We start from the raw sequence: 12,158 nt of genomic DNA, 5'->3' as shown, positions 1-12,158 counted from the left end.
AATTTTCTGAACCACGTTTTCATGCTGTACGCATAAAGTGGACCCAGAAAATACATGTGCAAAAATAGGCTCTCTGACTCCTTCCTGCGACAACCTTTCATACACAAATCTGAGCCCGAAATCGGAAGTTGTTAATATTATGGAAAACCTACCTTTGTTGATCGTATCGTACGCTTCGTTACTAAGTACTAGATAAAACTGATAAAAAGAACAAAAGTAAAAAAGCACAGTAAAGTAATAGTGGAAAAATCTAAAGGCTTTTTTATTGCATTTCAGTGTCGACGAGGAACAACAATTGAATGAGGGGGCGCTTGATAATGCAGTCTGGGCAGAAAAACACTGTCTGGTCGAGAGACTCCCGCTTCCAGGCGACAAACCCAATGAATTCAGGTAGAGTTGAGAAGTCGCCCGTCTGAAAAACACAAAACCTGGTGAAGATACTGCACGACGCTACATGCGAGTGACGCTCGTCAGTTAGAGGTGTATTAAAAAGCAAAAAGCAGCAAGCTTAAAAAGGGGCTATTTTCATTCTTCAAAAATCTGCTTTATTTGTCAAGAAATATATATCTTTTCAATTAAACTATTCGCAAAATGCTAAAAGATTAACACCAATTACTACTGCTAATTTTCTAAGGACCCAAGGACAAAGTGGCACTCACGTTTAGATACATCCGAAACTGTTTTAGTTCATTTAAATTTACATTTCTTGCGAAGTTTCCTGTAGATAATAGCTGGTTTTCAAAACGTTTATTTCTTATTTTTACATTACATTGCATTCATCATTTTTTACGCGTTAGTTCGATACGTTGGCAATATGCTGCTTTTAAAGTTAACGCGTCTCCAGTTCTAAATTATTGTGAGTCTGCGTTTCTATCTCACGTTTTAAAATAATGTGCTTGTTGAAAAGTTTTGCGTTTGTATTAGTTAAACAATTTATAAAACGTTTATGATGAACACTTTAACAATAAGTCAATTTGTAAAACAGCTGTAGTAAGAAATAGTTTTATGTTAAAAATAAAGAATAGGTGTCGATAACATATACAAAAAGGTTAATGTAGGATATTAGGACCCAATGGCCTTGTTTTAAAATATGTTACAGCAGTTGTGAATCTTGTAGGTAATAAATTGATCTTGAGAAGAAAAACACTTTCAACGATATGTTTATTATTACCTAGAAGTTAGTTGGCGACAATTAATATGAAAACACACCCGTCAACGAAGGTTACTTTTTTATTACGTGAGTAAATAATTGACGGGCATATGAGAATCTCAGCTCTTCTTTAGTTTCCTACAATCCTTTGCAGTATCTGTTAACACTTTTCTCTTAACTTGCGTTCTCTCTGTCATGAGTCGCGTTTCTCTGAATGTTTTAATGCGTTTACCCCTTAGTGCGTAACACGCCTATGCGCTCGTTCCGATTTGAACATACATTATTGTAACATATAGCAGCTACCTGAACTTATTGTTTTGATAGAGTAGGGTATGATTTTTTTGCTTTATGCTAATGATGTTTGGTTTATGATAAACGAAACCTTGTAGTTTTTATGAGCCAGTAAATTAACCATATTAAAAATATGTGTGATTCTTAATAAATTCAAAAAATTATTTAACGCTATAAAAACACATTTTTCGCAAATACCTTGTTGGGGCTTTCCTGTAGTTCGCAAATATGTACTACGTTATATTCTATTACAGACAGCAATATCAGATATGAAAAATAGTGCATGTTAATGTGATCTGTACGGCTTTATAAGATATAAACCTGTTTATTGCCTTTTCATTTTAGCGAATGTGTTCGTTGGTTGCTTTCATTCATATAATAAAATCCTTTTTTCGTATTTTTTCTCCATATAGTCAAATGTTTGACTGCAGCGAATTTGCTGACATATCAAAGCTTTGTAGATTTGAAGACGCAATAGCAGCTGAGGTCACAAATCAGTTGTAAAAACTATAGAACTGATTGTAAGCCAGGGCGGTTTTTATTTCATAGCTTTATTGATACGACAAAATAAATATTTACATTCTTAGTTCAATATCAAGACGTTATGTGCAGTGATCTTTCATGGCCATGTTACAAGTTTTCGAACAGCATCTGACAGAATACCCCTGTAGTCCACGCTCACGGTCCTTGAGGGTAATGCGTACGCGCTCCCTGTAGAGAAATGAATGAACCCTCAAACTATGTGATTGTCCAAATAACGGCCTGCTTTTGCTTTGGTTGGGCAATTATCTAGGTTGCTTCGATAATATAATATACGCTCCGGTAATATAGTCTAAGCCTTAATCATTCTACACGTTTTTGGTGATCTTGTTTAGACAACTGACGTTTAACCAAGGTTTTAGGTACTATCACCTAAAATAATTTTGGATGTTTACCGAGCCAGTCTTTACAGTCGAATTACGGCCACCTCCATCCACAAAGTCGGCCCTGCTCGAATCCTTCAAAGAAATACTGGCTCCTGCTTGGCATTTTGAATTTCCGGTATGCGCAGTCGAGCCGTACGAGGGCCTACAGATCGTAACAGCAGTAGAATGGATGATGAAATTGTTACTCGCTTGCGTCTTGTTTTAATATCTCGCAGGAAAGTCTACAGATGCATCTTTCACACATACAGTAGCCCAAGTTGACATGTCGTTCCACCCCACACTTGCCTCGAACATTGCCGTTGTCTAGTTTTAGCTCCTTGCATTGACAACCAATATTAAAGCTGTGACTCGCTGCAATGCTATTAATACTTGTACACGGCTCCTCATGCATAAAAGCTTTTATTGCCTTCAGCACATTTTACCCACCAAAAAGATAATATCCGTTTTTGTTGGATAAATGAAAACTACAATTTTCTCAAATGGTGTTGTCTTCGTGTTTCGTATTGTTAGGCAATTACTGCGATCGGAAGGCATCTTACATAAATCTTGTTCTCAACTACGCCAATGGTTACTCGGGCACAGAAGTCCAGGAGCAATGCGAAAGGAACGTCACATTGACCAGCAAAGGTAAAATTCGACACTTAAGGATCTGTTTGTATGTTTTAATTTGATCCCACTGTATATATTATGTGTGGTTACAACCATATATGTCTTGTTAGACGTAATTTGAATGCGGTCTGCTAAAGTACCAAACGGCTACCTTACCGGCGCAGCATCTCCAAGAACTTGGTGCAAGATATTATGTTGGCTTACATAATGATGACGTTAGCATAGTCCTTTCGTAGTGCGTTTAGCTTTTTGAGATGGCGAAGCAAAAAAAAACGTTGCTTATCTTCTTACCGATATATAACCTTTTTCCAAGATACTGACAGCAGTGTTACTAAAAGATTCCACGGAGTATGGTTGAGCACAGTAGTGGTAGCTTTGTTATCAGCTTATTTGAAGGAAGTTAAAAAGCAAATATCAATTACTGATGTAAATTGGTTGTCTTATTGGCGATTTAATGAATTATCCCTAGTAAGTACTAAAATTGTTTTTTAACATATTTTATTACAGGTGCAAAAACAGCGTAGATGCGAACCAAGCTGGCCCGGATTTAGAATTGCTGAGTACAGAAAAAGAAATTCCACGAGATTCAAGAACCACAAAGAGCTGAGAACTGAATTGTGCTCATAGTACTGGCCATTGAGGAGTCAGCACAATGAACGTGCCGAACCAGAGCTTCAGACAAACTTAGTAACTTATTTTTAAGTTCATTATGTTAAATAAAAAATCTTAACTCGTTAGTTTGATTTCTCAACGCTACATAAGCTCAGCTAAGCTTTAGCTTTTGAGGCTTCATGTATTTAGATAAAGGACATTTTTTTTAAATTCAACAGCAACGAAAATGATCTTTTTTTCTTCATACTCTTGTGTAGAGCATTCTTCTTGCCTTATCATTGCGGTGATTTAGTTCTAACATCTTGCTTTTAGTTAATTTGAATTGGAAGATACAGCCGGTACAACATGTATATGTGTATTAACATATCTTTAGTCGAAATAATTTATAAGAATTATTTACTTTTTGTTTAGTTCATCTACATTAACAGCAGTAATAATATACATTACCAAAGCATTCTCAAATTTAATGTCGCACTAATTTGTGTGGATCATTGAGATGCTATTAACCAACTAAACTTTTGTCCGTTGCTGGATATTCAATATTTTTTCAAATATCCCGGCGCCAATTTGATCGTTGATCAATTTAATAAATATGAAGTTACTGTATATTACATTGAGTTGCTCTTACTACTTGATGATTACTAGCGTGTATCTTATTTTTGTTCACGTTTATTTCCTTTTGGGGTTCATATAATTACTGCTTTGGATGTATTCTATACTCACCTAATTATATCTGAGGTGTCGTTGCCATGTGGTGACGTTTGTTAGTAAATGACGAGAATTCTTCGGTGTATTGATTGGATTCGCTAAACACAAGATTACTGAGGTGAGTACGTTGGGTTTAAATCACTGTAGTCCACATACAACACTGCTGGCTAATAATTAATTACTTTTTTATTACTATTTTTTTTCATATTTTCATATTTATTAAATCACATATTTCACCTCAAATATGGTTGGTACATCGTACAAGATTTATTTACCCTTGTGCAGCTTGGAAAAAAAGTGACGAGGATGCTCCAGTAATATAAAGCTGTCCATCCGTGCGTACTAATTCAGTGCGGTGATGTCAGACCAGTCTAAGCAGCACAGACTTTAATAACAGCTCCACTATTTTTAGGCCGCTTTCTTTTTTTTTGAATAATAAGATATTAAAAATTGGGGTAAATCAAACATATATATAAGCTATAAATAAGTTAGAGACCGAGTGAAGTGAACCCTTCGATGTAAAATAAAGCAAGTCCATAAAAATAGGTAATTGGACTTAAAAAACCGAAATTTCCCTATATTTAATGGCCTTCGATTATCCTCTGCATTCCTTTACTTGCTTGTATATCTATTGTATATAATTTTCTGTAATTCAGATTTTTCTGTAACTCACTGTAAAAGGTATTTTTCGTACTAAATGTAGCATGGCTTTATAGAAATGGCTATAAATATTATAATATATAGATAATAATTATGCCCATTCATGTTCTCCGTTGTTAAATTTTTGGCAAAACCTGCAGAATTAGAAAAACTAAAATTTTCCACTATATATATATATATATATATATATATATATATATATATATATATATATGGCTCACAATTTCTTAGCGGTTGGGACATATTCAGTGAAGATGTTTTTCGCCATCCATAATACAATCCAAGCAAAAGTATTTTTGATTAAATTAAAAAAGAGCCTACTAACCATTAAGGACTCATTTCTTTTTTATTAGTTCAGGGCAACGAAGTTAGTGAAATAATTAAGTTCTTGGCACAATTCTGAAAAGTTCTTGGTCATTAAACGAGGTGGAGTGGCTCGCAGCTTCCAGCTTTACAGTTTTTTAAGGACGCTACCAGGAAGCTATGAGATACGCATGTTTGGCTTTATCGGCACACAACATCTATTTGTCAGGGTCCTCGGCATTTTTGTCTTACTAAGATTTCTCCTTTCACAAGGGACATCTCTTTCCTCCTTGCGAGGCTTTTACAGAGTTTATTTTAGATTGTGGCCGTTACTTTCGTGTACTTGGGACTAGTCTATATGCAAACTTGCAAAAATGTAGGTTTGAAAGAAGCAAAACAAAATAGTTACGCATACTTTCACCTTTGACAAGCAATGACTTAGCGCTATCATTAAAAGTCTGTATAAATAGCACAGCATTTGTAGGTTAAAAAAAATGATAAAAATATTTTATTCCAAAACTAGGCATAAGGATAAACGGAGAAAAACTTACATCAACGATAAAATTGACGATACGTTTGTAAGTCATACAGAATGGTTGAGTATTGAATCGAACGTATTGACTACCAACATGATGTGACCCATTATCGATGTGTCGGTTATATATGGCACAGATGAATGATAGCCTGTATTCAAAAGAGTACGATGTGGAGCTTAATAAGAAGATGAATGGTTACCGAAAATATTGATAACCAGCTGCATACTAAGAATCTATTAAAATTCTATTTTTTCAACATTGGATTAATTCTGTAGTTTCTTCTGAATATTTTACAGAATTTGAGCCAAACTAAAGACAAGTGATGTATTTATACAAATAGGCATGGCTTCGCCCATTCTGATTTTTCTTGAAGTTGTTTTCATGACTGACCAAAAGAAGAGCAAATATTTTGCAAGCAATTTTTTTTGCACGTGCTAAAAGTGTCACTTCTCACAATCATGTTAGAAAATATGCCCACCAATCATCGCTATTACAGTTTCATTTGAAGAGAGTTACTAGTAGTCTCAAAAATCCTTCGTAAATTTCTTTAATCCGCAGATAACTTTCTAATAGTAACCATGCGTTACGCGATATTGGTAAGGATGGAGCCCACTCTAATAGCGACAAATTTCTGGGCTAACAGCGCAGTTTTCATGAAGTCGTTTAAATTTAACAATTACTAACGGTCCTCCGGTTTCCATCCTGGGAATTCCTTTCAGATTTTTCCGCAGCTCATAGAAAATTAAAATGATATAGGTCGTATATTTTATACAAAAAAAAAAGTTGATAATCTCGGTAGATGTTCGTATAATGTAACGATAACAGCTACTTTTTACCGAAATCTCATTGTCTAATGCTTCGTATAAACACATTCATGAAATCACAGATGACCATTTAAAAAGAAAATCGAATTTAGCTGAATCATTCATAGGCATACGATTTAATGTACATTAGTATTACCGGTGAGGTGTCACTGAATTCACTCATTTATGTAAAATTTAAAGCCGTATCATTTACTTTTTTATTTATTCATTTATGAGATTAGTTACTATACTGATACAATATGATAATAGCACTTCTTATTTACTGAATAGAACTTGTTTTCAAACGTTAGTAGTTGTCAAGTAACCTGAAAACGCTTTCTTGAGCGCTCATTGACTCATTCAACGGTTGTAATTGCCACTACCGCATCGGTTTTATTACATGGCCGCTTTTTGAAAAGTCCAAACATGAACTGAAATTGCTTAGCTTCGCATTTCATCTTAGCATCTTATTGTTCTTCCGCGCTCTATTATACAACATCGGGTAGTTTTTTGGTTTCTCCTCCTATACGCTAGCGCAGACGAGCGAGAAGCTGCAGGCACAAGAATGCATTGATCAGTGTCTTTCTAGGCTGTGTGAGCACCGGACCAGGCTATAATAATTTATTCTTTTTTCTTTGTTTTTTTCAATTTTATTTTTCCTTATCTTTTTGACAATTTCTCAAAATGCTCTGAAGACACGAACAGCTCTGGAGTTGACTTACATAATTAATGAAAATGTTTCTTAAAGAATGCAGCGCGAAAATTGGCGGCTAAACACGGATTGTAGGAAAGGGAAGCCATTTAAAACAAGAATTGTATCCAAATGGAAAGTCATATAGTCTGAACCAAATTGGTTACGAAATCTACATTACAGGAAGATACATTCTATTTTCGAATCCTTTATTATTTCCGCGTAGTTTGAAGTGTTGCTGATGAGAACTTACAAGTGCTAACGTGCTGAGGATTTTTGCAATACGCAGTTGTTCTGCTGGAAAAAATCCATTGACACCTTTCCTAACACGTTAATGAAACAGTCTCTGTCAAAGTGCAAACTGCCTTCATACGCATGTCTTTGCTTTTTGAATAGAGATCGCCACACACTCGCATATTTCCTTAAATTATATTTGCTATATTACCTTTTCAATTTTAATTTAATTCAGTTTTTAATAGTGAATATATCGGCGTCCCATAGTGCCACTAGGGCAAATGATCCTGTTATTATGCTTGTAATATGCTCCTAAGGCACTGTTAGCACAACTCAGTACTAAATTGCCCAAGTATACTTCGTGACAATTGTTGCGATGCTTAAAGTTTTAATGACACTTACTGGATAAGTATGCATTGATGAATTAGTGCGTTATAATAGACATAGTATTACCCTAAGTGTTCTTCTCAAAGTTTCATATCTGCTCTAGGACATAGAGCTGCAGATAAGTTCAAGAATTTGCATTTAAAAGATGTCACTTGTGTATGAATTGAAACATAACGTTGCTTAACTTCTATAAAAAGAGAAATGAGATTTTCTGCTTTACGGAAGTAGTATTACCGGCACACAGTTTATACCCGTATTTATTCAATACAAGGGTAACTAGCGACTTGTTATAGTGATGCATCTATTCATAAAAATATAGATCTGCATAATAGTAATAACGATAACATTTGAGAAGACATTTCTGGCTAGTTAAATGTTTCGAGCAATATATTATTATTCACGTATATATCTTGATTACTTTACTGGAAGTCACTACAATTTTGCACTACACTTACTGCAGTTTTGAAATGACTTTAAAAGTTTGATAAAACATATAATTAGGCATGGCAAGATTACAGAAAGAATCATTCTATATCACGATAATATATTAGGTATTTTTTGCAATATACATTTTTGTTAGGTAAACGCACACGTTGAATAATAGTACTTTAGGATGGATAGAACAGAAAACAATAACCTAATGCTAAAAAACAGCGATTTTGAAGGATCAGAGAATGAGTGTCTATGTTTAGTTCTAGCTAGCCTTTATAAAAAAAAAATTACATGCTATGCACGCAAAATTTTTAGTTGAATCAAGCTATCATCATAGCGATTATAATGTTCAATGGTGATTTCGGCAGTATTGCATCGCTCATTAGCTAAATGTTGGAATCTAACAAGGTGATGTTATCATATGTGGTCTTTTAGTGAGTAGTAAAATAAATTGGCTGTCGCTAATTTTTCAGTGTGTCCTAACTCTATGTACTACAAGTGTCTACGAGCTGGAAGGGTGGTAGTAGTTTTTCACGAAATTATAGGTGCTATTACCAGCTCTTTGGTCCTTTAAAAAAATATTTTTCTTACTTTACAATACAGTCATGTATTGTGTTTTAGTTCACAAATTCAAATATATCATAATATGACTACGTGCATGTAGAATCCCGTAAACAATTGGTAACTTACAAAGCCTTGTCTGGAGAATTGCAGGGCAACCTATGACTAGTTAAAAATTTCACTTTTGCATACAAAGGTCCACTTTTTTTCAGAATTAAACATGCAAAGTAGACAAAAACAGAAACAATACAGGATTTCTTGACTGAGAGCTCGCATATATATATAAACCTTGCTACCTTTGCGTCTCGCCTACACATGGGCTTGAAACTTGACACGAATTTTTCTTGAGATTAGTCTATGCTTTCCGCATTGTTTACCCTGTAACTGTGTTTTTAATAGTAATAATTGATGATGTAGATGAATGCGCAATACCTTATAGCGTACGCGAAAATTGGTTTTATCTTTTTATAGTTGAAAATCTCAGTTTAGAAGGTAAAAGTTTCCGGGCTCCAATAAGAAACAAATAACTATACACTCCAGGCTATATCAGATTAAAATTCAGTTCACTCAGTTCGGTAAGAAATACATATTGCATCTACCTAAAACTATGTGGACAGTCCATGGAGAATTACTACACCATGGAGACAATCCATTTTGAAGAGATACAAATCTGATCTTCCATATATTAATGCCTATTCAGGGAACATCCATTACACCTTTTCCATCCTTTAACTGAGATTTTTTTGTTCCTAGAGTAATATTGTTCCGAGTCTCTTTTAATGTTTGCAGCATTTGTTATTTATTGTTTGTTTTTATGGCGTCTGGTCAGCGTAACGAAACAAGTGCTGTACGTTCAATTTTGCCTTCTCCCTGTAGTATCTAGTACCCATTCAACCACAGAATCAAGATATCATTCTTCATTGTTAGAAGATCTAAAGTGCCCTGACTCAGACTTAATGCTTCACGTTAGTTTTACGCCATCTAGTCAATCGGAGCCGTCTCTGTCGGGAGATTGTTGGGTTTTTTATGCCTAGATATTAGTCTTTCCTTAGAGATAGGGTCTCTGACACACTGAGAATTTCACTTTCTAAGAATTGTTCCGCAAGTCGTCAATTACATTTAGAGTTGATCCGTAGGGTGTTAACGCAATGTCTTTTGACATCGCATTAAAAGCCTACAGATTTTATCTTTTGGAGTAATGGCACCTTGTGATGCCTTAATTTACAATAATTTCGTCAATTTTGGCTAAGCTGTGCGGGAATATCATGGTGCAGTTCTTACATGTTTTGCACCAGCTGACTTTACTAAGTTATAACACACATCTAGGTCTACTGGAAGCTATGTTCAGTAACTACAATGAATAGATGTGCATATTTGAAAAATATATGCTATAGAGCGTTGATAATATTAATCGTCGTAGCCGAACTCATGATATTCACGGCTACAGGGATTATGCATCTACTACAATTAAAAATACATTCTCATTGGTTGACTTTGCGATATCAACATACACCCCTTCGAGGAGGTGAGGAAGTCCGACCCAGAGTCTAACGGGTATTTCAGCAGAATTTTTCACCTTATTTTCGATGTATGGCTTCTTAGGCCTATCCACAACTCAGGTAAAATTCCTGCGGCACTTTGCTCCACAGTTCCTTCGACATCACCGTTCGATCTTCAAGCAAAATATAGCCCTTGCACGGCGACACGTTATGGTTGAAGGAGAAGTGTAACGAATTATTTTTTATTGGATAATTTTTAAAGGTAATTTTCTATTTTCTATACATTTAAGTACGTTTAAAGTCGATTCGAAAAAAAGTGTTGCCTGTTAATGGACTTGGTCGAGTTTGATGAGTACTGCTATTGGGGGACAATATGCGGTGTTATCCTATTCCTACTTGTACTTAATTTTTTTATTCTTAAAGTAGTCTGTTAAAATTCATCAATTGAGAAGCGGCGTCGGCATTTCTAAATTCCTCTACTTTTTTAAATGTAATTCGAAAATAGTAACTTACACAGATGTGCGATAGCTCAGCTCTAAAAGCGACTTTTCTTTCTTCTTTCGAATACTGTAAGGAACAGTTTGTAATCTTTTAATAAGACATTCGTATATTTCTTAGACCATTAACAAGCGCAAACGAGAGCTACAGCTTCGCTTCTGTTTGAACATATCTTTACTCTCTTTTGATGAAAGACTTTTTAGGTAGAAAAATTAGAATAGAATATTCCTCATGCACGGCGGCATCCAAATCACACTAGTTCGTATGGGAAACCGTGATTATTGATGAGTTAGTATTTATAAAAATAAAAAAAAAATCTCATTATAAGAGTTCCCTGGATTGCTCTAGTGGTGTGGGTATTCAGCTGTACATCTGTCAATAATGAATGAAAAAGCTGTGAAAACAGCTCTGATTTTTGAGTATAGATCAAAAAAGCCTAAAATAAACTAATATCTTAATCCGAACGATCGTATTTTTCTAAGCTAACTTTCCTATCCATACGTTTTGAAGCCTTAATATGTTTCTTATCATTTTATTCAAATGTAAGCTCAGAAATAATGAAATCATACAAATAGGCTTAATGAAGAACGATTCTAGTTACCAATTTCAACTTCTACTTAAAGAATAGCTACAACTAACTTAATAAGAAACACTTATTGTGTCTACAAAATACCTATATTTATGGCTAATAGCTTTTTGAATTTATGATATATTTCTATTTATAAGTGCAAGATCAAGATCTATGGAAAATATTCGCAAAATCGGACAACATTTGTTCATTGCCAAAAATTGCATATTCTGACTATGACAGATGAGTCAGTACATAGTTGTTTACAAAAAGATAGAACTCAGCTTTTAGTTTGTTTAGCATATTGTACGTTACTTGTCTTGTGTTTGATAACACTATATATATATATATATATATATATATATATCTAGGAGTAAGTCCGCAATAGCAGTAGGTTTCCAAGTTTTGAGTATTGTCGTCATACTACGATGTCTTGCATCGATTGTTTAACATCGACGTCGCCAATATGCACTTTTAAGTAACTTAAAAGTATCGACACCTTCTACATCAACTCTTCCCAAAAAATGGATTTCCAAAAAATGCTATTTTATAGTTCTACGATGTACGTTTCTCTGAAATCGCTCCCCAGCTTACTCTATTTCAGCTATAAAGCGTGTAACTTGTATCAAAATGGACGCTTTCAGTTTCGATCATTCCTATACAACTATCTAGAATTTCATAAAAATCTAT

General features: G+C 34.6%; 1 protein-coding gene across 3 annotated transcripts in view; it reads left to right on the top strand.

The window, feature by feature from the left end:
• Window positions 1-3,713, top strand: part of LOC111259697 (aromatic-L-amino-acid decarboxylase) — a 43,923-nt gene extending 40,210 nt beyond the window's left edge. For all 3 annotated transcript variants that reach the window (XM_022831884.2, XM_022831883.2, XM_022831885.2), the window contains 3 exons: window positions 277-390; window positions 2,878-2,994; window positions 3,484-3,713. In XM_022831884.2, coding sequence (XP_022687619.1) covers window positions 277-390; window positions 2,878-2,994; window positions 3,484-3,583 — 331 coding nt within the window. In that variant the 3' untranslated portion in view covers window positions 3,584-3,713. The remainder of the gene's footprint in view (window positions 1-276; window positions 391-2,877; window positions 2,995-3,483) is intronic.
• The last annotated feature ends 8,445 nt before the right edge of the window (window positions 3,714-12,158 follow it).

The sequence above is a fragment of the Varroa jacobsoni genome, unplaced genomic scaffold, assembly GCF_002532875.2.
Source record: "Varroa jacobsoni isolate VJ856 unplaced genomic scaffold, vjacob_1.0 scaffold_358, whole genome shotgun sequence".
NCBI classification, from domain to species: Eukaryota; Metazoa; Arthropoda; class Arachnida; order Mesostigmata; family Varroidae; genus Varroa; species Varroa jacobsoni.
This window is presented reverse-complemented; position numbering and strand designations above follow the sequence as displayed.